Genomic DNA, 24,721 nt, shown 5'->3' with positions numbered 1-24,721 from the left:
AGAACCTCCTCCACGTTTCACAGTAGGGACAGTGTTCTTGGTATGCTTCATTTTTTTTTTTGCGTCTGTGAACATTGAGTCGATTTGCCATGCCAAGAGGAAGTTAATTTTTTCTCATATCGCATTCTCCCAGACGTTTTGTAGCTTGTGCACAAACAAGACAAGAAAAAATCGAAACGCTTTTGGCAAAACAGTCTTTTTTTTTATGTTGTCTTCATTTGTGAATAAACGAAGGAGCAGCGTGTAAAATCATCTCTATTATGATTACAAATGTAGACAGTAAAAGTAATTGTCAAAATACATAAAGGTCACATAAATTACGGATAACTGAAAAATCGACTTTACGACATATTTATACTTTATTACTTCCCACCGCTGGTCCAGTGTTGCCTCAACAGGTCCAATCCCGGGTGGGGGCCAGTTACTCTGGTTTCACCTCCAAAAAAAGTCTGTTAGAGTCATTGACCAAAGTCCTCGCCCACTGTTCCTCGGAGATGCATTAAACGCAAGAAAGGCTCATTTCACGTTGCGTACGGGGTCTTCGGTTTACAAGGGTCCCCCACATAGGACGGGGTTCCAAACGGTGCGCATTGGAGAATATGAAGAGTAAATTCAAGTAACATTGATGTCTTTTTATTGACTCAACAAATGCAGCAGCGTTTTCATGAATGCTTTTGATATTCCCACGACTCCCCCCTTCGCCCCTCCCACTTTGCATCTTTACAGGAAAACGATGACTTCATGTCTGCCCTCTGGCCTTCCGTAAGACGATCCCGCTCGGCTCCGGGCGCGACCTCTGCGCCACCCGCGTGGGCAGCCGGAGCGAATGAGGTCAACTCCCTTTATGTTTGCGACGTGACCCGAGTCCCACTCAAACCGGCGGGGTGACATTTCTCGCGCTCGCATGCAAATTGACTCACTTCACGGACGTCGATACGGTCAGTAACAACGCATCAAGGAACAACTCGTCTTTTTGTCCCCAAGCATTAATGGATGGTCATTTCTTGAATAGGATGGGGCCTTCTTATCCCACCTCCGATCACCCCCCCCTCCCTGTGATGGATACACTCAGGGGTCAAGCAAACTGCCTCATAATTTACCACCCTCATTAGGAGCACTGACACATGCATAATTCATTGATTACTTATTTGTTTTTTTTTCCGCCGCTCTGACTCGTCACCTGGAGACGCGTAAGACTTGGACTACGTGATGACTGTCTCGGCTATATTTGCGATGCTCGGAATATGAACGCTGCGCATAAGCCATTGATGGACTGGCTTGTTAATGTTGGAAAGTTGCCAAACAAGAAATGTTAACGGTTTGATGTATTACTTGGAACGATCCAAATAGAAGAGGAGGGGTGCAGATAACGACACTCAGTAAAAAAATAAATAGAAATTTGGACACCCGACAATTTTGCTTCAACAGTCTTGCAGAGGCCCAAAGAAAAGATAAGGCGGGGAGTGTGTGTGTGTGTGTGTGTGTGTGTGTGTAGGGGCAAGTGTCAAACGCCAGGGTGAAACACGATGAATTACAGCAGCTCACAGGAAAATGTGCATTCTATTTTTAGATCCATATTTTTAAACCTGAATCTTAATGAACACCCTCCCCTCCATTTCCACACACTGCACCATCAACCCTCAACAGATTCAGACAGAGGAGGGAAGAAGAAAAAAAAAGTCGCCTAGAAATGACTCTTTCCGGAGATTAATCAACGCCAGTGAGACGTGGTTGGTAGCGAACTGTACGCGCTGATGTGGACGATGCTTGGCAAAGAGTATAATTACCACTTCTGCTAATCAAGCAGATAAAACTGCACAAATCTGTTGGCTGTGAATCTCATGCTCTCATCCGTGCATTGACATGATGACACCACATGGTTGCTTATGTCATGCATGTGTACAATAAAATGATCACGGTGCTGTTTTCACCATTTAGCTAAATTGCTTTTTTTTTTTTTGGTGTGTGTGTATTATTTCAGTTGTTGCTCTATTTTTTTTGGTCTGTCTGGACAATGTATTTATTTGATACATTACATGACATCATATATGTTTTGTGTAAGTAGGCCGCTCTATATTAGGAGTGTGTAATAAAATTGAATGTATCTTGATAAATGTAAGTCAATTTAATGATTCAAAACATTTAGTTACGTATATATAAGAATACAAATACAAATTGACATTTAAACAATGAAAAACGTTGTATTTTTTGTATTTATTTTTCTATAGAAAATTCAGGCGTAGCTAATACGTTTTATTTGTATGTATTTGTATTTATTTGTAAAAAAAATTCTATTTAAGTCATGATTAGAGTGCTCAGTGCAGTGGCACCTGGTACATTTCATGTCAGACGATTCTTGTTTTGAACTAGTAGAACCGTGTTTAGAATATCAAACACTTCTAAACGTGCAAAGCAAGCAAAAACGACCCATAAATGCAGACCATTGAAGTGCAACACGTTATCTGCGCGTGCGTGTGCTGTTTAAAGAAGCGCAAATATTTGTTTACGTTTTTTTTTTTTTTTTTGCAGGGCGAATGAGGAAGAGGAGGGAGGGGTGAGGAGAGTGGACGAGTGCGTGGCCGCGAGTCCACGAAGAACTGCTGTCATTGGTTTTCTCAATGAGACATCAGCGCCCTCCCTCCCCAAGAAAAGAAGAGAAGGCGATCGAAGAGAGGCTTCGGCGGGCTAACGTCGCTCCATCCGACTGCTTAACGCCACGCTTTGCTCGGCTCATCCCAACAAGTGGAGGTGAGCCGGGGGTGGAGGCGAGGAACCGGCGGACGTTCTTTTTCCCTTCCCTGGGAGTCGACTTTTTATTTTTGGGCTGTAGGGGTGGGTGGGAAACTTGGAACCGCCGCCAGCATGAGCGACCTGGACGAGGACTTTGCCAAGATCCTTCTGCTCAAGGAGGAGAGGATCCGCGAGCTGGAGAGGCGTCTGCTGGACCGCGAGGACGAGGTGCAAGAGCTCAAGAGGAAGCTGCACAAGTGCCAGTCGGTGCTGCCCAGCGCGCAACTTCTGGGCCCGAGGACCCGGCGCGCGCAGGGCATCTCGGCCGAGCCCCAGACCCACCAGGACGTGTCCAGGCACACCTTCCGCAAATACGCCAAAACCGACTGGTAAGCATTCCTTTAACTTTTTCATGAATGGGGTGAATGGGTTGCTGAGGCGGATGACGCAGACCCTGTAAAAGCTCTCCTAATTGATCAGATCCATCACGCGCGGTCCCCTGGGGGGCGTCCGGAGGAAGTGTGATGCATTATTGGCTTTTAGTAGCCGAAGTGCATGTCTGAGGATATTTAATACTCCATTAGAAGACGACACGGTGCACCGTGCCTGGACCATAAGCTTCCTTCCTGCCGCTTGAGCATTTATTCCGTCTTCCTCATATCCATCTACTAATACAAGAACAAATGTGTCATACTAGTGATATATATATTTTTTTAACTTTTAATGCCACTTTTGACCTCTTATTATAACAGCTATATCTATATTTATGTGATATCCTTCCAATTTTAAATCCATGTACTAGTACACGCTTTGTCGTGACTAGTAAGACAGTTCAGCACACTAGTAAAGTAACTCTTACTAGTACCTTATTTCATCTCGTCGTCCCGCTTTTGCTCTTCACTAATACGACTGTGGAAAGACATTTAGGTTGATCAATATCTTTGATCCAGCTAGTATATGCTCTTTCTTCTCCGCTTCCGAGAAGAATGATTTTTTTTTCCCCCCTAATAGTACCAGTGTCACTTTTTGGCCTACTAGAAGGTCAGAGTATCAGGGTGGTTCTCACTAATAAGACAATTCTGAATTGAGTACACGGACATGAAGGATATGGCATAAGTGCTCAGACAGCATTCCATACTGGCCAGACCACCCTGCCCTCCTTTCATGTCGCCTTACGGCTTGTTTGCCCCCCCATGGGTGACTTGACTTGTCACTTATCAGCTACTAAGCATCAGAAATGGGCTTTAAATAGACCAAGGGCAGGATTTGCAGCCCATTAAATGTTTGGACAAATGTTGAGGTACATCGCCCCAATCCAATCCAGTGTGATATTGTGAATTTCAACTGCCGTTTTAGAAATTAAAATCAGTTTATTAAAAAAAAAGAAAAAAATTGATAAAAGTATGTTTTAAAAATTGCCCATTTTAGGGGGAGGGGGGGCATTGAAAGAAGTTAAAATGTAAAAATATACAAAACACCTAAATCATTTGAGGAAACTTAGTGAGGTCGTTTTAGTATAATTATGCACACAAACAAACATTAACATAAAGAGAATTGTCTAAAACCACATCAGCTCGAGAAAGTCCGCTAGCTTAATGCTAACGCAAGGTGCAAAAAGCCATAGACGGGATAACAAAATTAGCATCAATGTTGCAGTAATTCTAAACCTTTAAACAACTTCTATTTTGACTCAAGCCATTCTTTATCGTCTGCAAAGAATGACTGCGCTTAGTTGCTACGTCTTTGTTTCGTCATTAAATCTCTCTTTGTATGTCTCTACTGCCCCCCGGTGGTCAAGGCACACAAACTGGTAGGAGGAGCACAATGCCCATTGAATTAAACTAATCACGTTACAATTTTTTGGCGGGCTGCATATTAAGCCCATGTATTCAATGAATACCTCAATGAAAAATTAGCATTGTTATCTTTATCAAGGCAGGTGTCCCTAATATTGCGACTGAGCAAAAGCCCGCCTGCTAACTGGCAGACAGTGAGGCTCCAACGTGTCAGATGAATGAATTTCAATCGAGACAAAAGGACGCACGGGGCAGCTCCTCATTTGCAAACTTTAATTGACGCTTGGACTCTCTGAACTCCCTGAAGGCTTTTGCAAAAAATAAGAACATGCTGCTTCCAAACCAGGAGCAAATGTTTTTTTGCGAGGCTCAAAAACATGACATGACGTGTAATCCTATGTCCATATGCCGTGAAGCAGAAACAAGCACCGATGACGTAACATGTTTTCTCACTGCTGGCACCTGTGTTATATACATGTCTGACATTATGCGACCCACCCTCATTCAAAAGCCCCCCCACCGAGCCACGCTTCCCTGATTTCAGCCTCGGAGCGGGCCGTGGCACCAGCCGTCATCGGATTACTGCGCGGTGGAGCGACGGATCCTGTTTCTATTGATCTGCATAGGAAAAGGGCTGAGCTTGGATGGTTAGGGAGGTGAAATTGAAAGCCCAGAGGTGCTTTGAAGGACAGTGAGTGGGCTTTTTTTCATCATGGCCCGGATGTGTGTGTGTGGAGAGGGTAGTGGGGTCACAGTTTGAGTCCATGGGCACCTGCTGACTTCAACTTGGTTTAATCGTTTTCTCGCAATGTCGAGCTCCATTTCAAAGTGTTGTGGTTCATGTAGTCATCATAAGGTGTGTGTGTGGTTGTGTGCGTAATGTGTGTGTTTAAATGGTTTCTAAGGAGAGAAAGTTTCCACACTTGTGTTGCAAATGAATTCATACTCAAGGAAAATTGTACATTCCAGTTGCTCTTGTGCAAATGAGGTCTTTTTTTTTCTTCTTCTCCTTCTCATTTTCGCTCGGATCAAATCCCTCCCGCTTTTTCGCATCTTTTGTGTCTGCTCACACAACCTACTTCCCAAATTGTCCTCCTAAGCCATCACGTGGTGTTTGCATGCCATCTCCTTTTGTTGACGCTGGGCTGAGCCTCCACTTTTTTTTTATTTATTTAAATCCTTTAATCCAACGCTAGAGGGCAGCTGTGCTCTTCATTTAGCCCCGTCTTAATAGATCACCTTGTTTTCGGACACGTTTCGCCCCGCTTTTCCTTTTAGCAAGCAAAACAAAGCAACAGTTTATCCTCCTGGCTGGCATCTTGTCTCCCATTCTCGCCTGTGTAATTGCGTTGTTTTATTTTAAAGCCCTCCAAGTCTCCATCTCGTCTGATTGGCCTTGACAGTTTATTCCTTTCCTAAATTTGCACAGGAGATGACTTTGGAGATGCGCACATGAGGCTCAAGATGAGACCAGGGCATGTTTTGCCGCTGCCTCTTAGCATTGTTGTTGTTTTGAATTGAACATTAATTGGGCCTATACATTGGGACAAGTAACTTTAAAAAAAACTTTCTAGTCAAAATAAAACATTTTCGACATGTGCTTTGGGACATGTGAGACCAAAGTTGACCTTTTTTTGCTACGATTCCTTGACCAGTTAAAATAATTAAATTTCAGGCTTCTGCTTGAAAACAAAAATGGAGCTCTGACGTTGACATTGAAATCATCACTGCACTTATTCACCAAGACAAGCCAGTGCTGCACCGCCGCTCAGGTTCCTGTAGGCGCCCTTCTCTTCATGCGGCTTTCATGTGGTCTGCCTGACGTGCGCCGAGGCGGAGGAGGAGGGCGAGAAAGCAAGGGAGAGAGAGAGAGACAGAGAGAGAAAGAGACGGAGCAAACTTTGCGCGGTTGGGACCAAGCCCAGCATGTCAGCCACGGGAACCAGCGCGCCGAGCACCGCGTGAACGGACTTGGAGTGGTGTTTAAAAAAAAGACAAAAAAGGGACGAGAGGCGCAAGCTGTTGATGCCGGATAAAGTTTGCGCGCGGCGTGGCAGAGCAGAGGAGCGAGGACACCCACGCGAGTGGAAACTTGACGCAGACATGGGCACGCTGCGCGATCTGCAGTACGCGCTCCAGGAGAAGATCGAGGAGCTGCGCCAGCGCGACGCACTCATCGACGAGCTGGAGCTGGAGCTCGACCAGAAGGACGAGCTGATCCAAAGGCTGCAGAACGAACTGGATAAGTACCGCTCCGTCATTAAACCTGCCACGCAGCAGGTCCACAAGCAAAGCGAGCTGCACTCGGAGCAACAGCGCACCAAGAGGCAGGCCATCTCGGCCGAGCCCACCGCCTTCGACATCCACGATCTCAGCCACGTCACGCTGCCTTTCTACCCCAAAAGCCCACAGTAGGTGCCCCCCCACGCCCACCCTCGCCCCACCCCACCCCGCTACCTGTTGTCTGACTTTGCGCTCGAACGTGCTTGGTGCGTCGCGGTGCGTAATGCTGCGGAAGGCGCAGCAGGTGGAGCACCTGTAGGACAAGCATGGTGTTCAAAAATATTTTATTCCAAAGATTTTAATTTAGAGTAACCGTGTTACCTAGCAATTTTATTCCACCTCACTTCTTACCTCGCTATAATGAACACCCTCATATTCGTTTTAGGCTGTCAAAGTAATTAAGGCACATTTCATTGTTGGATGATTGCTTTGTTTGAATAGTTGATGGCTTGCTGAATTAGTTAATTGAGTGCGGTGGTTGTGATGGAATGTCTCCATCCATCTATATTTTTTATATTCCGCTCATACTATTCAGGTGTAAAAGGCACTTTAGGCAAAAGGTTGCCAGTCAATCCAAGGCACATTGAGAAAGACTGACAGCCACTCTCACATTATCAGTGTCACCGAGGGGGAAGTAAACACGTGATTCCTGCTCCAAAGTCAGATAAAAGTACTGAAGAAAATTAATATTTGTAACTACGGAAAAGGTTGGCAAATAAAAACGTGCTAAAAAAAAATGGGGGGGGGGGGAATCCCTCAAAAGAACCCATATATGATGTTTTTTCCTAAAAAAAGAAGAAAAATGGAAAGGTGTATTTTATAAGAAGACAAAGCGCACTTGTTGCATTTTCCCAGAAAGAAGACAAGCTTTGGTTCTTATACTTTGATAAAAAGAGGATAAACCAGAAATGTGGTCCTTTTCTGAAAAAAAGACAAACAACGGATGTTTTTCTTTTCTAAAAAGTTGACAAAAAACGTGTTGCACTTTCCTAAAAAAAAAAGAATTTCTTTCTATTTGTCAGTCTCCATCATGTGTGACGTTGGTGTAAGAACACGGTCCAGCAGGCAAGTTCAAGGGTCATCAAGACAAAATCAAAGCAGGGATCTGACGATGACAGGTCACATCATTGACCACTCTTGTATGCCCAACACGTCTCGTTTGCTAGCACCGGAAGGTTAAAGTTGAAAAAGTGGACAATATAGCGCGGGAGAATTTTCCACACGTTTTTTTTTCGGGGATGGGCTCAAGTGTGCCAAAGTGAGCGCGTTTAAACAAACTGCCAGGACGTAAACGAAGAGTCCTCGCAGCCCACGTGAGTGTTTACGTTAAGATTTGACTAGCTATCCTCCTTTAAGACTCCTTTTATGCTAACTCAAAAGATTTAAATTGTATTTGTGTTGATATATTAGTTGGTTGATTAGTTACATGCTAGCTTGCTAATAATTGCTTGTTAGCAATTGATGGTTTAGCTAGCTGTGTGTTTGAGTTGCTTGCTGGTCCAAGTGTTGATTAAAATTGTCTCAAGGCTTTCTATATAAAGAAGCGGATTAAAACAGGGAGTCTATGTGTTTATTATATATTTGTTTTCAATAGACAGCACGGGAGAGCTGACGCAACCGCTCTTAACCCAGCTAGCGCATTGATAGCACGACGGTCGCTAAGAGACACAGAATCAGAATCCTTACAGGGTTTGGAAAATATATAAATATATATTTTACAAGTGATTACAAATGTAAAATAGATCTGCCAGGCTCGCTAAAATGGAAAGGTATTATCTCTCGTCAGTCAGGTATTTTCATTCATTCATTCATTCATTCATTCATTCATTCGTTCTTTACTGCAGCTCACAGGGAAAAAAAACAAATTACAAAGCATCTGACTGACACTTCAGCACAGAGATGAGAAGAGCACATAAACACTAAGAAGATACGCCAGGCAAAAAAAAAAAAGAAAGAAAATAGCCAAGTTAGCTCTGAGAACGTCATTAAAAGTGAAGTTGCTTATTGTGTGGAGCAGCTAAAAGGTCACCACCGAGTCTGCGTCGGAACGGGTTCCCCCTTTCGTTTATCTTTATGTGCTTCATCTGGCTTTAAACTTTCATAAATAAATGCAAGAGTCTGGACGCGGGCTTAGGATGTGAGATAAGAACAACTCACTCGCATGAAAATTTCATTACAATAATCATTTGTGCACTAAACCTTTTATCGTGTGTGCCTTTACCATTAAGACTCGCTCACTGGGGCTTTTAATGGCGTCCTGATGGCATATTTATCATCATCATCAGATAAATGATTTTTCATCTCTACTTAATTCTAACTTGTTTCGAGGGGAAAATCTGCACTCTGGGCTCTTTGCAAAAGTCGACATTGAGGAGCTTCTCTTGGTAGCTAGCTCTTAAAGGCAAGGAACCATATTTGGTAACTTTAGTGGAAAATGATCGGAGAAGGCAGTAGAAGCATGAGGTTTTAAACTACTAAATAATAAATAAATAACATATATAATATATATATATTTTTAATTTAAGACCAAATATATAGTGATTAAAAATAGTAAAATTCAACTTTTTGGCATTTTCTGCTTCAATTTAATGGACATTGTGCTGCTCATTCAGATGTGCGCACCTTGGCCATAGTAAATGCACACATAGCTGCAGATGGACGGCTTGGAGGGGTTTGTTTTTTTGCATAAAATATGCTTTTAGTCCCAAAGTGGTATTCAATTTATCTCGACCCATGTTTTTTCTCTCCCGAGTGTTATTTTGATAAAAACCACAGCCATTGTTGACGTCCTTTGATAATTCCTGTTGCATTTGGCTAAGTGTTCCTGTTTTCCTTTCATTTGGTTCACACCCACTCCATCTTTGTTACAAGAGAGATCTCCAAAATGCAAACGTCCTCCCCCTTAGAGTAGTGCTTTCTTCTTCGGAGCCACCCCCACTTTTAATAAAATAGCATAGTTTGCCCTTTTAAGGAAAGCCCCACTTGCTCGGCCCTAAACATTGCCATGCAGTCTGATATATCGCCCTCACGAAAAAGAGGGAAGGCTTTTTTTTTTTTTTTATTGCCGTCTGCTCAGTGTCGCCCCAAGAGGCAAAATATATAAACATGAAGAGGCGACAAACTTCTTGAGTCTAACAAGGTTAATGAGGCCCATTTGCAAAAAATAATAGATTTCCAATGTTTTGCCACTTGGTCTTTCCCATTTCGCCTGACATGTTCCCTTTAATAAGCTCGTCAGCGTCAAATCCTTTTCAACGAGTCCCCGTGCCGCGCTGAGAGAAAAAAAAAAGGACACTGTAAAACAAAAATAGAAGCGACACCCGCATCTGCGCAAATCTCTGAGCTTCGGTATCCCTCTCAGGAGTCTTAAACGCCTACCGCAAAGGTATTAGTGGGCATTTAGTGAGTGGGTGGGTGAAGGTGCCGAAAGCTTTGCAGGTGACAATGTGCCAAACATAATAGATTGATACATCTCGCCTCGCAAACATGATGCGGCGAGAACGCACTTGAGATAAGCTCAAGTGAAATGAAATGAGATTACATGAGATGGAACAGAGTTAGAGCCAGTGAGACAGAGAATGAGACAAGATCATCTAACAAAGGGTGACATGAAATCAGATAAGATACGGGCAGAAGATATTGAACCAGGTGAGTTGCGGAAAGACTAAAAAGGTCAGATGAACTCAAAGATAACTTTTGTAACACTGGAAGATCCGAGCCCTGAAAGTTTCGTCAATAACACGAACTATGTCGGAGTTGCTGAGCTTCAATTGGGTCACAAGTAGTGCTTTGCTGCCATCTTGTGGCATTTTGGTGCCAAGAAATGATATTGGAGTGAGTTGAGGAGCTCTATTTAGACAAAAGTAGTGCTTTGGGCTCATTCTAATTAAGGATTTTTGATACCACCTTTTCCCAGACCAATACCAGTATGAGTACACGACTCTTTAATAGTCGACGATACCGATACCAAGTACCGATACCACTAGATAGATAAGTAAAATTTCCCCGCAGAAAAAACAACAATGACAGATAATTTATGATTGAGCATATTCATTTGGCAGATTGATACCAAGAAATGATATTGAACAACTTCTTTTAAACTAACAATTTTATTCCACATTCATCTGCTAAAGTTTAAATCAAGGCAACTTGTCTACAAGTTCTAATTCTTTCTCAGGGCTTTTTGAAATTGGTATTGTGAGAAGGTTTATGACAGAGCGCTGCAGCCATTTTATTTATTTTCTTTTTTTCAGGCCAAGAAAAACACATATCCATTCCTGCTGTTGTATTTAGGCACCTCGGGTGATCCGCAATGCTCAGAGAAATTTGCAAAGGCCAATGAGCACAAAGCAAGTCGGAGGCAGGTCATGAATAAATGTATAAAACGGGTGCTTCTTCTCAGAGGCGGACTACTATTTTTTTTTTTTGTCGTCGTCGAATGAACCTCGATGCATATCATTAACCCGGTGGGTCCTGCAAAGCCGACACGCTCTGTGGAATGAGCGCCTGTGATGACTATTCAGGATGTGGTCAAACTTTTTCTCTTGTTGTTTGGAAAAGATCAAGAGGCTCACGCGTCGCGCTCAAATGAGTCGACGGCATCGAGCGATCGCATTGTGCGCCCAGCTGTATCTTGACAAAGCCGCATTCGACTTAAGCAGAATTAATTGTGACGCGCTTGCAGCATGCTCTCGTTTCTTAGATGCGTCAAGGCCAATTTGGCCTTCAGACTTGCTCCCTTGAATGGAAGCAATTAGCTCTGGTTCAATATGATGCCGTTGAGTGATTTTTAAAATAAAAACATTAAAAACATTTTTTCCTGTATGCTGCATTCAGGAGCCATGCAAGCGAATCGCCTGGAGGATGCTGTTTAGCTTAATGCTAACAAACAATGTCTAACAAATAGCATCGGTAGCACGGTGTTACAAGGCAACAGGTATCTGAACACAAACGGTGGAGCAACATTTATAGACTGACAATGTCAGAAAACACACAGGCGTATTTTATCTTTTATTTTTTTCATTCCATGACTTATTAGCGTCGGCCGCTATTTGAGGAACTACAACATGTTTCTGTTGGAAGAATTCTTTTGCTGGTGGACACCCACCGTCGACATTTGCACCGGCCGACTCTTGCACTTAGTTTGATCCCTTCATGTACCGCCCATGGCATTTCTAAGTCCGATCAAGTGACGTCACCTTCGGCTTCCTCCCCTTTTGTCTCCAAGGTCTAAGGATCTGATCAAAGAGGCCATCCTGGACAACGACTTCATGAAGAACCTGGAGCTGTCGCAGATCCAAGAGATTGTAGACTGCATGTACCCAGTGGAGTATGGAAAGGACAGTTGCATCATCAAGGAGGGCGACGTGGGCTCGCTGGTGTACGTCATGGAAGGTACGACAAGTGCATGGAAATTCAAGTTTTTATTTTATTTTATTTAAATAATAACGTGAGTGACTGTTGCGCTGTCTTGTTTGGATCTATGAAAAGTAATTTCTGCCACAGTCAAATATGATCAAGTGCCCGAATTTATTGGGGCACTTGATCATATTTATCATATTGCTCACAAGTTTGAAGAATGTGTGCGGGAAGCCATCAGAGGTCAATGACGTACTTTGGAGAATGCCGATATTGATCTTTTCATCCCTCCCGCATTTCCTGGAGGTTCGATTTGTCCTGGTGTTGTTTTGAGCAGATCTATTGGAATTTTATTTATTTATTTATTTTTAAATATAAAACTACGTTCCTTGCTTTATTTTCCACATGCCTGTCAGGCAGGTACATTGAATGAGCAGACAACGAGTTTTACGACAACAGCAGGAATGTTAAATGCTGTTTTTGTGAGTCATTGGGGTGAGTTCCGAAACATGACTTGAAAACAGGATTACATTTGAGATATGAATCAGTCCCATCGGATAAAATTAGAACATTTCTTTTTGCCTCACTGAGAACTTCTCTTTTAGCCTTCAGGTGATAGCAGAGCAGCTCAATACGGTTACATGTTTAATTTGCTAACGTTTTATTTGTCAATGCGGTGCAGCATTTGGCCTCCAACTTCGACTTTTTGTTTTTCTGCTCCGTTTTCGCTCTGACTGAGTGATTCCGTTGAGGACACCAAGGACGTTTCTCGCTGATTTTGACCCATTCCAAAAATTAATGTTCCTCACAAATGGAGATGCAATTTAAAAGTAATAAACAAACATTCCAACGGTGTGACGTTCCGCCAAGAAGCGTTGTGACAAATAGCCTGCCCAACACAAATTGCCCTCCTTTTTGTCCTTCATTTGTAAAAAAAAAAAAAAAGTTCCTTTACACGCGATATTTCGATTTTTATCCTGCCGCAGATAGATTTGGAAAGTCACTGATTGACTTCATGGATCCCTTGTGTGTACTTTGTCATCACAACACAAGGATGACATCATTGGCTTATCAGCAACACGCAGACGAGGATGGCAGCCATCGAACGTGTCATCACGCAGATAAAATGCAAAAAAGCACTCACCGCTGATGAGGCGCTCCAAGCAAATCAGGGATTATATCTCGGACTAAATTAACAAACGCATTTGCTTATGGCGAGCTTTGTAATGGCTGAAACAATACGCTTGGAGAGGTTGAGCTGGAAACAAAATCTGGTGTCTATTGAGTTCTTTTTTTTTTTTTTTTCCCTGTAATGAGTGTTGATTGCGGCGACCAGAAGATAAACGTCCTGGAGGTTGTTTTTGTCATTTTTGGGGTCTCCGCTGGGCCAAAGGTGTCACACGAGATGTGATGAATAGCAACACCCACACAATGATGACAAAAAAAAAAAAGACACATCTGCACAAGACTTAATTGTGGAGGGACTTTGTGAATTCAAGCGTATTGGAAATATGTCAACATGGCTGCCATATTGCTTTTTTTTGTTGGATCCTTTGGGTGAGTTTATGTAAATTTACAGTTTTCAATTGCTTATCTTTTAAGTTTATTCACTTTTATTTTATTTATTATTTCTTTTATATTTTTGTTTATATATATATGTATAAAACCTACATAAATGACTTTTTTTTTTTTTACACCTGTACACCTGTCCCAGGCTTCTGCTTCATTTGCATAAAAACCGCCAAACCACAGGCTAGACGCGCTTTTGTTAAAAGGTCCATTTTGTAGCTGCGTGACTTTTCGTTCCACAGCGACTGCTCGGTCGTCCGTCGCACAATGTCAAACGCGGTCAGCTCGGCGTCGTACATCATTGTCGAAACAAATGAAGTGTCGCTCGCTCGCCTCGATGATCGTTAGTGTTTTGCTATGGGGCGGTGAGAGGATGTCTGTCAAACGTGGTGTCGCGAGGCAACCGTGGACAAATTGTGTTTGTCAAGTGGGTAGTATCGTTTCATGAGGCTATACGGGGATTTCATATGAAAAGAAAATCTACCTGCGGTCCGGCCAGAATTTTTTGTTGTTGGTCTATTTATTTACAGTGTAGTCATTTTTGCCTAGCCATTTTTTTGCCAGAGAAAGATGAGTGTTTTATTTTTATCAATAAATATATTTCAGTTGGGAAATTAAATGTTTAGAAGTTGGCCGTGTGCCTGGAGTGTTCTCGCTCTATTTCAAGACATTTTTGGAGGCGCATCCTGATGAAAAATAGAAGTCTCGTTATACCCGTAGCGGCTAACCTTTTGTTGAATTTCCAACTAAATTTTCCAGAGAAAAGGTTGCGCCTTCTCCGTCACAGGCTCCCCCGTTTGCCCCCGGTAGCTAACATGAATCATCGTTGTGAGACATCAGACGAGCCAGAGGGGACGGCGGCGCACCGCTTTGATGAGGCGCGCCATAATGAACTTTTGTTGTATTATTATTCTTTTTTGGATCCTGTATGAAAGAACAACGTGTTTCTATGGAGACGAGGGCCATAAACAGGTGGCTAATGACGATAAGTAATAGAGTACTGTATTGACAACAAAACAGCTTCTCATTAAACGCCATCAAATGCAAGTACGTATCTAAATGGACCCAAAAGCTAAATTACACCGATACTTGCGTACTTTGTTGCGGCTGACTGAGCGAACAGTGAATCGGACGACTTTAATCCAGAGTACTGGGAGAGGAGATTGAGGGATTTGTTTGGATGGCAGAAAAACAGTGCCAAACTGGGCTCGAGCTAAACATTTGCAAAATGAACACGATGGGTTCAATTGCAGCAGCTGGGGGATTTATTTATTTTTTTGCGCAAATGACTCGGAGAGAAGAAAAAAAGGCTCGCGTCGCAAGTTGAAAGTGAGTAAAGGCACAAATTGTAAACACAGACACGTTTGGATAAACCGCTATTAGAACGAGTTACTGTTTATTTAAATGAAGTTTAAATTGTCTCTGTCAAAAAAGTGAAATGATTTTCTTTTTCTTGTAAAAGTTCAGATATTGTTTCAGTTTACGGACACCATAGTTTTGATGCTATTTGAACTCAGTTGCGAACCAAAACAGCAGCACCAAAGTAGGTATTTCGGATGAGCTATGACTATTGTGAACGATCTTAAAATTCCAAATGATGTCATCCCTCCACAATGAACTTCCCGTGTGAAATTTGCAAGTTCCAAAAACTCCAGAATACTTCACTTTGGACAAGCGCTGTAGAAAGCAGATAAACGAAAGAACCGTCACAATTCGAGGTGATTAACATCTTTTCGACCAAGCTAATCCTTTTGTCCCCAGCACAAAGAACTGATATACAACTTGTTTCACTCTTTGCAACTTGCCCTTAAAAAAGTTTCCAAGCCAAAGAGAGAAGTATTTGGATTTATGGAGCAAAAACATTCAATGGACAAAGGTGTCTGCACTCATGCTGTCAATACTGAATGATGCATGTCTGGCTCGCCCTGGTGCACATTTTAGCTATAGAGAGGGGAGTACATTGACAGTTTCTATGCCGGGCTTCCATATTTAAATGATGCTCTGGGATTTTTTTTCTTCGGCTCCTCATCTGTGTTTACCTGCTCAGCACTTGTAGGAAGAGCCGAATTTAACGGCTCTTGATACGGCGACACTCAAGCAGCTGGCCCGCCTTTATGATACGCATCTTTCATTATGTTCAAACAACATCTGGGAACTGGAAAAAACTCCGCCGATACATCTCATCCGTTATAGTTTGTCGCTGGATCATTTCTTTTGGCTTCCTCACCGCATCTTATTGCATCTGTCACCTTGCACTGGAGAGCAGACGTGGGAATTGATCCGGGATGCCTTTAATGACTCCCAATCGTAATGTAAAGCGGTGACGGTTTTGATCCTGTTGTCATTTTGCTAACTCTTGAGATCATTTTGATTGGTCAAGTCTTAAATCATCTTGAAACGGTCACCGGTGGACTTGAGGTGGGGAGCTCCGTAATCTGCTCCAAAACTTCTCGACGCAATCAGGAGACTCGCTAGAGTGTAACTGATTGTCACGCGTGCGAAAAAGACACCATTTGTGAAGCTAATTAGGAGGAGCACCTTTGGTGAGCACGACTACCGCCACTCCGGCGTTATTATCGCTCCGTCCACGTGCCGATGATAAGGATCCCCCTTCCGAATCGTCATCTCTTGGCGTGCTGATAAGCGGTATGAAAATAGCAAATGCTTGTGATTGCAGAAAGACTCAAGTTGCATCACTGTCAGGGTTGCCTGGCAATTTAAGCGAAGAAGACCTTAAAAGTGTTGTCAGTGTTGCCACATTTCTTCTCAAAGCCAAGTAAGACTGACACACTTTGCTTTGACGGCCTCAGGGGGAACGGCGCTTCAACTACTCGGGATTCAAATGGCAAATCCATCGTGATGTCGTGTCCTGATGTTATTTGACACGTCATTTTTGTCATCGCAGTTATAAAAGGCTTATCGGGATTCCATTGTGGAAAAGGGAGGCCTGGAATTGGAATTAAAAACTCACCTGGTTAAAAAAAACAAATCCATTCAGACTGCTGTGCATGTCCGTTTCGATTGCCGCCAGAAGCAGGAGAAAAGGCCGAGTGTAATTAAATCAAAAGTTTATTTAATAAAGCCCACTCAGAATTATACTTCACTTCCAACTCTGCGTGAAGTGATTGTGTTTTGCGTCTCCGCTTGAAAAATTCATGCGCTTTGCTTTAGCAGCGCTGTTTGAAAACACGGCACACCACTCAAGGAATTTGTTGAACACAAAGCTGTTACAGTTGAGGCTGTCAATATCAAATATTTTTGGAATCGATTATCCTAGCCATCGATTAATCAAATAATTGGATTAAAAAATTGCATTAAATCGTATTAAAAAAAAAGCCCCATTTACTATTTACTAATCAATTGTTGTTTATTAAAAATAAACCAGTAGCTGACGATTAACATTTTACGAGAAACTGATTCGATTACTTGCTCGGTCGTTACTTTCCCAAGTAAAAACAGATGTTTGCAAATGTGTTGTTTTGATCAAACACAAGCAGAAAACGAGTCAGCTTTTTTAAATTTCAGCCAATATTTACTGTTGAGAGTCTGATTTTATGGAGTGCAATCCAACAAGACCGTTTTATTGAGCTTGGGCGCAGTGTAACGCAATCTGTTAAGAATTTTAAACGTCTGCTTTTTTTGTGCAATGAAGGGACTGCTTTCCATATTTCCATATTTCATTCTAAGAAATGTCTTTCCCTGGTTTATGTAGCTGACTAAAATTTAATGCCACAAGTCTTGAAGGAATCATTGGGCTTTTAATTCAGTCATTGAAACAATATTTTACACACAAGTAGTAATAGTTAAAGGCTAATATTTGAACGCTAAGCTAGCAGGCCAAAATTGGACGTCAAGAAGTTGCTTTTTCATTCTTGCCCCGTCACGTCCTTGTCACTTGACACCCACACAGACTCTCAAAGGTACTTTGTTTTTTAATTCCAACTTCTGAAACTCTGCGTGGCAGACACATTTCTCTCCATTTCACTCCGCTTCGCATTCTCTCCCCGCGTTGACCTCAATCTGTCCTCTTGTCACTCGCGTCCTCCACTCACTCATCGCCTTGTCTTTCTTTTCGTCCTCCGTCCAGCCATCTCGGCTCATTTCCATCTTACTATCCTCCGTCTTTGTTTGTCCCTCATTTTCTCTCGACAGATAAAGGCCGAGGTGGCCTTTGTGTTAGGCGGGATGGCCATTTTTAGCTCCTGAGAGGCCGACGACGTGAACGACGTAATTAGTAATACCTTTTGAGAGTTCCTCGACTTGAGGGATGATAAATGCTAAGTGAGCTTTGCTTTTTAGCATGCTTAAAAAAGACGTGTAATACATATTTTTTCACAAATTTAAAGTTCCCAGATGTTCTCATAGAATATTTGTGAAATTTCTGGCAGTTGTTTGGAAGTAAGAGTTCTATTAGCCTAGCACTCTATATTAGCGCTAAGCTAGCAAAAATGTGGGTTTTTTTTTTTAGCTATAAAATGTCGAATTCTGTTTTGGGTGTGAATTTTCGTTATCATGACGACTCGTCTCTCGTGGTTACTTGGAACTAGCTTGATCTTTTCCAGTGTAGCTGCCAAGTCATGGGCAAAGAACTCAGTGTGAGGACAGTATTATGGAAATGAGCGTCACTGTGGCGTTAAAATCAAGATTCAGAGCAGCTCGCTCGCAGACGCATTTTCAGAAATAAGCAGCTGACGAAAGATTCACCTGGTTGTTAAATTGTACATCTTATGGCTGGGCAGGCACTCCGTAGATCAACAATTTATGCAGCGGTAATTAAAAAGTTAATTTTCCATAATACGTCTCCTTTAGATAAATAATACGCTGTCCCTTCAGCTGAGCGCTGCCTTCAATTAAGACAAACGCTTACGCTTTTCGAGCTGCAAAACAAACGGAAAATACACATGATAGCTGATGAGAAAATGTTTGCTCGGAGGGATTTTCAATCTGGATAAGTCAAAGGAATCAAGAGTGATTTTTGTTTGATTTTTTTTTTTAACTTGGATTACCTTCAGCAAGCACCATCAGACCCCGCTAAAGTGCAATATATATGTATTTCCATCCCGTTTTTGTGTGTGTGCGTGAGTTTTTAGGTGGGAACGTGTCTGTGTTTATTCTACAGAAACATAACTGTAAATTCTGAAATTAAACCCAGCCTTCTCGGCAATTCGTGGGGGTTAGCGACCGAGCCCAGCGGCGACTAGCAAAACTCCAAATTGAAAAGGTTTATAATTGTCTGTAGATGCCAGAAGATGGCAGCAAACCTTTTAAATGAATAAACGTGACTCAACTTTTCAATCGGTTTGTCTTAAAGAAGCTCCTCCCTCACCTCAACATAGTTCTTTGTTACCAATATGCCTCAAGATAAGGCCGGTAAATAATATTTGTTATTATTTGCACTTAAATGATGTTTTTCGTCTTCTCAGCATAAGAAATTGCGTGTGGGGGGGGGGGGGGGGGGGGGTTAAAAGCGTAATAATGGCTTCTTCCACGAAGGTTTTCTGCACTTTTATTGAATTATTGAGGCAACTGACATCTTTTGTCTTCATCATTTGAGCTCATCTGACACGTGGCCAATACTTTGAGTAATCAAGTCGGCGTCAATACTTGAGTCCTGACACTTACGAGAGCCAACTGGCAGTCTGTGCCACTTGGCCTGCTTTCACCTTTTTGCATCATTCATTGAAGCCGGGGATTTCTCAAAACGACTCCGATCCCATCAAAAATGGCCTCAGCACACAATCTGCAGCTCGCTGTTTGGAGACCCCCCCCACCCCCCTCTCTCTGTTTCCCTTTAAATAATACAGCTGAACACGTGTAGCATCACGACACTTCCCTTCATTAGCTTCACATCGCGGTGACAACGTGTCGGCAAGCTGATTGATTGTCGGGTCAGGAGTGCAAGCAACAACAGCAACAACAAAAAAATCCTGTCATATCCACCAAACGTAATTAGCGGTTAAGAGACGGCCGAGCGGGCACGTACTGTTTCTTTCACGCCGACCGGACTCAATTAGACGACACCAGGATGCAGATGAATAGCGTGCCTAGCGTGCCGCTATCGCGGGCCTCTTTCATTTCCGCAGCCGGCTTTTTCATTGGGGCTAAGCAGCTGCGTCGGCGAAGCTCCAGAATGACATTGAAGGAGCAGGCCGAGCAGTTCCCGCTTTTCACAGTCGCTTTTGCATCGTTCCGGGCTTCTTACGAGAGTTTGATAACGGAGCGTTTCCTGGACAAGGAAACGCTGAAGCTCATTTTTGTCCAATTTGGGCATTTAGTTCAAGGCCATTTAGCTTTACGGCTTCTCTCTTGCTTCTAAAGTTAGCTTTGACAAGAAAACGAGCGAAGTAGGACGTGCATACTAATGAAACAAATTTCGGAGGACTGTAATGGCGCTCGTCAACTGCTAGCGAGGCGTAACAAAGCGCGGCGCTTTTGTTAGCGTCACGAGACATTCAAACAGTTCTGGCTGTAACTCAGAAATATATTGTTGTAAGGATTAAGGGACCACTTTATTCATTTTTTATTTAAATTATAATTAACTTAACTTTTGGCTTGAACAGATCAATTTTAGTCGGGCCTTAATTATGACATCAAATTGAAAATTAATGTAATGGTGTTCTCAGATGTTTTTTGTTCTGTAGGACTTTTGCTGGTGTTGTACTTATTGTCGTCTCCCTCCATGTCTGCATCGTCCTCTTGCCGGTATTCCCTCCACCTACATCAAGCGAGAAGCAACAACTAGCAGCATTCTTTTCATTTCCTCTCAGGAATTCATTAATATCACTATCAATATCTCCACTTTAATGTTTTACCGTTTTTCTTCACTTTAGGCTTCGGTTTGTATCCAACCCATAATCCTCAATACATCGCTTTTTTCATCCGAAGGAATTACACTGTAAAATTTCAAGACGTGTCGTAAATTAGCCTCAAAAGTTTCGCCTCCTTGATAAGAATATGATTTCGCTTGAGCCGGTATTGCTATAAATATCTTCGTGTCTGTCGGTTTGGTTTTAGGAGGATCTGATGGTTCTTTACGGTGTTGCTTCTTGGGTCTGTTTGCTGTTTCTTAAGGCAATCTGTTGCAACATCTTGTTGTCACGGCAACCCCGGACGATAGTTTATCAGTTGACTAGTCAGTGTCTGTGCTGCTTTTACTGTTATTTGTTTTTACTCTGTGGATTTATTCTTTGGGGATAGGGGAAAGTCATTTTCTGATTTTTTTTTTTTTTTTTTTGCTGATATCAATCAACTCCTGTTTCCGTGCCGGTAGGTCAGCATCTATGTTACTCACCCTGTCCTTAGTTTTTGTAAAGCTTCAAAACAAAAAAAATCCGTCCTGTGATTATCTTGAATGGGGATACCCGCTGACTTTAGTGCGTGTGAATAAACAGAAATTTCATCTTTCATCCATCAAAGAAAGCAGATGGCGATTTCCAGCCTCTGTTGAATAGCAGACCAAAAGAGATTGCAATGCCTCGTTTCAGCAAACTGTCACAAAGAAGGCGATTTAGTGTTTCTCTGAGCTCATGAGGGGCATTGTACGTCCTCGTATGTATAGGAGGCCAACGGCAATAGGCCACACCACCCACGGGCCCATTCATCAGCAGGACAAGAACAATGTTCCACTCGCTCAGGATAGCCTTGGCCAATCCACGTGGCGACGGACGACCCAGCCGGATGACGTGTCACTACACTTCATTATCCTCGGTGGGATTTCAATTCCCCAGCATCCTGTTCCTTGACATTCATGACCTCCCCTCATCCCTCGGAGCAAAACACTCGTGAAAGAGGGAGTACATTTTGACCTTTCAATGTGCAACGGCCTCAGTGTGAACGACTCCCGAAAGAATCTGATGTGGTTTTCTCACAGATTATTTCGCCGTTCAACCCTAGAGGAAACGATAAAGGAGCTAAAGTGGGGTGGAAATTAAATTCTGTTAAGATGTGGTAAGAGATCGTGGCAGCTTGTCGTTTCTCACAGCCAATTGTTTCTGGTCATCCGTCTATCCATTTTCTATTGAACTTGTACTATTGCTGAATAAAAAATAATTTTACAAGCCCATGCGGTAACAAAGTAAAGTTGTGTTAAACAAGGACAAACAAATCTAAGTATTCGAATTGAAATAAAAATGACCGTAGAACAAAATATCAAACAACTGATAGAAAGAAAATTATTTTGACCTGCTTAACTCATTCGCTGCCATTGACGGATATAAACGTCAAAGCTACATTTTAACTAGCACGGCAGTGAATGAGTTAATGATAATAAAACAGATTTTTTTTTTTTTTTGTTGAAAACCTTTTAATGCCAACTCTTTTCATCAAAACTCGCCCCGTACAATCAAAAACACCAACGGGCTTCATGTCCTGAAGAACTAATAATAATAATTCCGCTCAGAAAGAGCAAGCAGTCACTCCTCTTGCTTATACTGCTCGATATTTTTAGCACCGCTGAGAGATAAAGTCAACCCAAACGACAGCGGCTCTCTGGAAGGCCTCCAGAATCCCATGTGATCTCGAGGCAGGATCGGTTGGGGTTGGGGCATTTAGTTCCCGAGGTGCGTCCCATTAATGTCCCGCTGTGTGCACTCAAATGATCCTCCAAAGACAAAAGCTCCCCACATCCTCAGGGCGGGGCTAAAAGATGGCAGGCTGAGACACATCCAGCGTGGGAAGAAAAAAAAAAATCATCTAATGACATTTATTATACATGCAGAATTTTCTGCCTGTTTAATTCCGAGGCTCTACATCTTCCATATTTGACTTTGGGCCACACGTCCACAGCTGTGGGGTTACTCGCTCCTCAGATCCGCCGGCCAGTGCGGGCGGCGTGTTTATTTGCCTGTGGTGCCATTTGCATCCGATTTGAATAACTCTTTCCGACCAGAGGTGAGCTGGAAACTTCTGCACCCATCGTTGTCATAAAGCAAGCCTTATGAGATGCTACAAAAAAACAACAACCTGAAATTTGAGCCAAACCTGCTTGCATTTAATGAACTCGTCTTTTGAGAAGAACCGCATTCATCAATTTCAATGCGGCTATTCACTGAAAGCATTCCTGCGAGGTCCAAAACTGGCAAACACGTCTGACTTTAATAATTAATGACATGCTTCATCCACAGGAAATTAATAGTTTTCTGCATGAGGAACCTGAAAATACCTCTCGCGTTTATCCTCGCATAGATCCAAAGTCAAGTCCGTGTTGTCGTTACATCCTTGCTCGCTTGTGTCGTGTCCTTTACAAAAGGTCGTGCAATTACCCGACGACGCCGGCGATTCATTCTCGTTAACGCAAACCGTGACCAATGTTTTCTCTTCATGTGCATTCAACACCCTCCTCAAATGTTTACCTGCAACTAACATGAAAAGCGCTACAATAGCAGCCTTATTAAACGACTTTCCCAGTGAATTGTCAGTCGTAAAGGGAGGACGGGAATTCACCCGCCCGCCTTATTAAGACACAAATCGTTATTCAAGACGTGTCCACAGTGTAAACCGGGGAGAAAACAAAAGGGTGGAAGCTACAATTCACACTAAGGATGACAACATTCAATATTTTTGGAAACAATTCTATCGATTGATCGAAATGACAGAATTTCTGTCGAGACGCTCGAATCAGACGATTTGGGCAATTTGATGATAAAACATTGCTTTTGAAGATTTACTATTAAGATTCATTTATGATCGAAATAGTTGTCGATTAATTTTGACACTAGACACTAAAAAATAGCATAGTGTCGTAAGTGAATTGTCTCAATGGGCCTTCAGTTATTTTGTGCACGCTCGACTCTTCTCTGGCATGTAGAAGGATCTGTAGTTGGTTCACAACCTTGTGGTTGTCATGGCGATGAAAGCCACGTTTGCCATTGGCCCAGCGGTATGTGGGACGCAGTGTACAGTTGCTCACTTGTACAAGACAGAGCCACCCACTTAAAATGGGTTCATTTCAAAAAGATCAGAAAATAATTGTCTCATTTAAAATCTGAAAAGTGCCATCCTTAAAAGCAAAGTGTCCAGGGCACAAAAGCAGCTCAATTATTTTGTGTCTTTTTGGGAGTGTACAAAAAATTGGTTCAAAGTAGCAATGGAATGTTTTTACCGTAATTTTCGGACTATAAGTCACGTTTTTTTTCATAGTTTGGGGTGGGGGGGGGGCGACTTATACTCCGGTGCGACTTATAGTCCGAAAATTACGGTAGTTTTATTTTCGCTCCATTAAAGCATCAAATGGTTTGCTCCTTAGTCAATTTGTTGAAGAAACACAACCGTAGAGTCGAATCTCCGAGAATGCAGACGAATCGGTAGGACGGCGCCAAATCAATCCATGTCAAAAAGCGGCGGCGTTTCAAGCCCGGCGTTTTGATGGCGGCCGTTTGAATCGGCAAGAGCCCGATCACCCGGGCCTTGACCTTGTTCTGCCCCGAGGACGAGTACATCAGTGCCGCTTGCGGGGCGGATAGTAAAACCAATAGGCCTCAAAGCAGCAGGAGCAGCTCAAGTTTGTTGTTTCCCTGCGGACTAATCTTTGAGAGACCCTTTAAACTAATCTTGATGTTTAAAGTCCCAGATCTTGGGAAGCATATCAATCATTTTTCTCCTCTGAGACAAACGCATCAATGTTCTCACACCATCCATCATTTCACCTTGGCACATCAGAGGTCTGATGGATGAAAAATAATGTAAATGTTTTGGATTTTTTTTTTTTTTTCCCCTTTGCTGTGTTATGAGCCGCTTTACTTTTTGGATCCAGAGTCTGAATCTGAAATCCTGGATCCCTTTTAGGTGTGTCGGACCAAGTTTTCCTCAAGAGCAAACCAAAGACTTTTAGCAATAACTAAGCGTTTTTCGTTCTAACAGAGCTTTTGTTTTCCTTGCCCGTTTCCATTAAATTGAAGCGTGAAAGCTGATTTTCCAATTTCTATTCATCACATGACCGACCACTTGGCCATCCCTTTGGGGGGAAACAGTTGAGTCTATCACATGCT

The 24,721-nt window shown here is 42.6% G+C and overlaps 1 protein-coding gene across 3 annotated transcripts in view; it reads left to right on the top strand.

Moving 5' to 3' along the window:
* Positions 1-2,584: 2,584 nt before the first annotated feature.
* Positions 2,585-24,721, top strand: part of LOC133158188 (cGMP-dependent protein kinase 1) — a 52,445-nt gene continuing 30,308 nt past the window's right edge. The window contains exons 1-2 of one of the 3 annotated variants that reach the window (XM_061285194.1): positions 2,585-3,119; positions 12,037-12,203. In XM_061285194.1, coding sequence (XP_061141178.1) covers positions 2,863-3,119; positions 12,037-12,203 — 424 coding nt within the window. In that variant the 5' untranslated portion in view covers positions 2,585-2,862. Of the gene's footprint in view, positions 3,120-6,411; positions 6,938-12,036; positions 12,204-24,721 lie in introns of those variants that run through there. The other 2 variants (XM_061285192.1, XM_061285193.1) reach the window with 2 other exon arrangements.

Source organism: Syngnathus typhle, linkage group LG8, assembly GCF_033458585.1.
Source record: "Syngnathus typhle isolate RoL2023-S1 ecotype Sweden linkage group LG8, RoL_Styp_1.0, whole genome shotgun sequence".
NCBI lineage: Eukaryota > Metazoa > Chordata > Actinopteri > Syngnathiformes > Syngnathidae > Syngnathus > Syngnathus typhle.
This window is presented reverse-complemented; position numbering and strand designations above follow the sequence as displayed.